We start from the raw sequence: 4,075 nt of genomic DNA on the forward strand, positions 1-4,075 counted from the left end.
TGTTTACTGAGGTGTCTCGTTATTTTATGCATTTTTACTTATGATTAGTGTTGTCCAAGCGATCATGAGTTTGCTTGAACTGCATTTTACCAACCTGGTTTGCTGTTTTACTTTTTTATGATGTCAAAAAAGGGAAAACTGTTAAGGCTAAACTCGGTAAGTCAGTTTGTTTTGGAAGAACGTGATCATGTTGATAAGGGGAACGAGTGTTGATAAAGGAAAAAGAAGTTGAGTAAGTTTGTCATCATTAAAAAAAAGGCTATTTTGAGCTCATTCGGTAGTTTTGATGATATAACAAACTATGAAATCTAATAAGGGACTAGCTCGATCCCACGAGAGACTAATAGTTTATTTACGTGAAAAGGACAGCTGTAAGAAGCTACAACCTGCAACTCTTCAGTAAATTTGCGCAAAATTCCACTAAGAGAAACTATGATCCATTTAAGTATGAGGTAGGAGGATTTTCTTGGTCATTAATATGATGTCCGAAATTATATTTCAATTGGATCAAGTGAGCATATTGTGAGAGATCAGTTGTTAATTGTGGCAACAACTAGACAATCGAAGAGCAAACCATCTATAAATTGTTGAATTAGAGATTCATTGATTCGATATTGAGGTATGGGAGTCCTTGGTACGCAGACGAGTCATGTACAAGAGATATCGATCATATGTATGAGTAAGAAAACATTGGAGAAAGCATAACCGTTAATAAGTAAGACATGAACTGCAAGATCTAATAGGAATGTGTTTGATCAAATACTCTATTATAACTGGAAATCTGTTTGCCCCGCCTGCTGTCATTTGGCGAACCAGAATTCATTTGGTGTTCATAAAGGTGCATTATCCACAGAGAATGAATCAACTTCATACGAACACACAAACGTTTCATCCAAATAGAGAAACAGAAGGAAGAATCAGACAACAGAAATGTCGATAAACCATATGATCCCAACTAAGAAAACAGCTCATTTCATGCCTAAACGAAAAGTAACACACAATATACATATCGCGATATTTCCTGTTTTGATCATTCGCTGCTCAATTATTAGAATTCAACACAAATTGTTTAAACCTTTCAATATCACTAAAGAATGGAATTTTCAAAAGCTCCTTAGCAGTTGGCCTTTCATCTGGATTCTCTTTAAGACAAGAAAGAACCATCTCCTCAAACTCCCGCGAAAACACCCTTTTGTTTCGTTTAGCAAAATCCATCACTTTCTTGAGTTTCCTATCCCTCTTGATGATCATCTTTTCAAGTGATTTTGGAAATTTCTTCTTCTCCCTTAACTTGTTAATTATATAATCGAAGTCTGTCCGATTCTTCACAGGTAAATTCCCATACACCAATTCCAGTGCTGTTATTCCCAATAGCCATATATCAGATTTTGCTCCTCTGTTGTCCTCATTTTCACTACCAAACACCTCTGGTGCAGCACCCCATATAGAAATACTCTTCGAATTCAAAAACGAACTATCTTCTACACGATTACAATCTGGGGGTTCGGAATCATAAACAGATGTTTCAAATGCTAACTTGATCGACAAAGCTTTAGTATAATAGTGGATGTTAACAAAGATATCTCCTGCATTCAAACTATTATGAGGCGTGGGTTTGTGGAAAACATGAAGTTCGTCTCGTAGACCAATAAGTACTTGTTTAAGAACAACAGGAATGAGATTCTCTGGCAATTTCTTTTCAGGACGGGTGGAGAGAATAGAACGAAGCGATCCTTCAGACATATATGGCAAACAAACGCATAACAAATTCGTAGTAATGAAAGTTTTCCTGCTTCGAATTATGTGGGGATTCTCAAAAAGAGCAATGCGTGTATGACTTTGACTTCGAATCAAGTTGAATTCATTCTCATGGAGGTTCATGTTAATGATCTTCAAAGTAACATGGTCATAAGGGAGAGCTTTGCCAACCTGATCCGTATATTTCGAAAACACAGCTCTGTAAACAGGGCAATTTCCATTAGAAAAAGATCCAATTTCCAAGTTGAGAAAATAAGTATCTTTAGTGTCTGGATCAGTGATGGTTTGTTCAAGTCTTGGTTGATTTAAAGTAGCAGCAAAATCCATTGATATATTGCTTCTATCAGAACCAATTTCTGCAACTATACTTCTTGAAGAACCAATTTTGGCATCTACAGTTGTTGAAGAAGAACCAATTTCCATTCTGCGAGTGAATGTTCTTCTGGAACTGATCTTTTCTTTGCATAGAAGTTCAGAAAAAGTGAATTTTGGTTTGTGTGGAAGACGAAGAGAAGAAGAAGAAGATGTATTTATTCCCCCATTATCATCTGGTTGTTTTGAAGAAGAACCAATTTCCATTCTTGGCGTGAATGGGTTTCTGGAATTGATCTTTTCTTGGAGCAGAAGTTCAGAAAAAGTGGATTTTGGTTTGTATGGACGACAAAGAGAAGAAGAAGAAGATGTATTTATAGCTTTGGTCGTTTGGGTTGCTATTCCCCCAATATCTGAAGCAATTTCCATTTTAGGACCGAATGGGATTTTGGAATCCATATTTTCTTGGAGCAGAGAATCACAATTTCAGAAGAAAAAAAATGGAGTTTGGTTTGTGAAGAAGACGAAGAAGAAGAAGTATTTATAGCTTTGGTCGTTTGGGGCTGTTTTTTCCCGCGCTTAATTGGAAATTTTGTACACCACATTTTCATTGCTCTTTCGGTTTTTGATTTCTGCTACTATCTGTTATTTTTTACATTTTAATTATTACATTACATTTCAATTAGAGTCGTATTTTATGGTTACGATTCTACCATATTTTTTTTGTTACTAAATGTTATTTCTTATACTTTAATTATAGTATAATTGTAAGCATTGTACAATATATTTTGTTACTTTTTCACTTCGATTGAATTGTTTTCTTTTAGTTGAGGGTCTATCTAAAATAAGGGGCGACTCAAGCACTTTGCGGACCTAAGGTAAGTGTCTTATTTTTCAATGCATAGAATTATCTTTGATGATGATAAAATTTGTGTATACTTTATACTTTTCAATTGTTTATTTTATAAAATGGAGAAGGGCATATAGTACCCCTCAACTATTTGAATTGGTAAAAAAAATATCCTTCATTCACATTTTGACCTTCAAATACCCCAAAGCTAATTTTTTAGCCTAAAAATATCCTTGATATTATCAATTGACTCATATTTGCCCTTATTTTTAACAAAGTCCCCTAAATTAAAATTATTAAATATTATTTATAATGTTACTTAATCTAACTTATCCAAATTTAAACTATTCACAAATAAATAATAAAAATAACACATAATTCATGTTTTGATCCGATACGATTAAATATAATATAAAAAAATTTATTAATTTCATGATATTTTATAATTGAATTATTCGAAATTATTCCTCAAATTATTATAAATCAACTCATTGCTTGAAATGAGGGTACATACAAAATAAAAATGTAGTATACATGCATATTTTCTTAATTAAATATCGAAATAATTATTTTGTATGGATATCATCTATCATTTTACCCTTTTTTCCTCCCTGTTTTGTCACAAGTTGAAAAAAAATTAAATTTAAAATGATGGACAATATCTTAAAAGAAAAAGTGAAGAGAGAATAGAGGATTAACCTTTTTTTATTTCTAATTCACTATGGGAATCCCCAAAATCAAGCCAAAGACATAAAATATCTTTAAAATATGAGTTATGTTACAATATTACCCTTCATCCACTTTATAGATGTGGAATAGTTAGAAACAAGGTTATTTTTGAGTCAAAAAGTTAAAGTTGGGGGTATTGAGAAGCCGAAAGGTGGATAAAAAATAATTTTATACTTATTAAATAGTTAAAAGGCATTTTAAGGTTATCTTTTATAAAATTATATTTAATATGTTATTATTATATATTGTTGAGTTAGTTTTTCTTCAGTTTTAGTTTACTTCAACAAAGACCTATTCTTCAGGGTTGGAACAAGTCAATTTCTATTTTCTATTTTTCTGTCAGTAGTGGAGTTAGTTGAGTCATGTCTTGTATTTTCGTTTTTCTTTAACTTTCATGTATTTCCTATAAAAAGGCATTGGAACCTA

The 4,075-nt window shown here is 32.4% G+C and overlaps 1 protein-coding gene across 1 annotated transcript; it reads right to left on the reverse strand.

The window, feature by feature from the left end:
- Positions 1 to 1,041: 1,041 nt before the first annotated feature.
- Positions 1,042 to 2,499, reverse strand: LOC101258310 (serine/threonine-protein kinase BLUS1-like). The gene has a single exon (XM_004248580.2). The coding sequence runs from the start codon at positions 2,497 to 2,499 to the stop codon at positions 1,042 to 1,044; it is 1,458 nt and encodes a 485-aa protein (XP_004248628.2).
- Positions 2,500 to 4,075: the final 1,576 nt, after the last annotated feature.

This window comes from Solanum lycopersicum, chromosome 10, assembly GCF_036512215.1.
Source record: "Solanum lycopersicum chromosome 10, SLM_r2.1".
Lineage (NCBI taxonomy): Eukaryota > Viridiplantae > Streptophyta > Magnoliopsida > Solanales > Solanaceae > Solanum > Solanum lycopersicum.

Excerpts from the sequence above, each read along its gene's own strand:
- LOC101258310 (XM_004248580.2), bottom strand. The coding sequence starts at position 2,499 with ATGGAAATTGCTTCAGATATTGGGGGAATAGCAACCCAAACGACCAAA.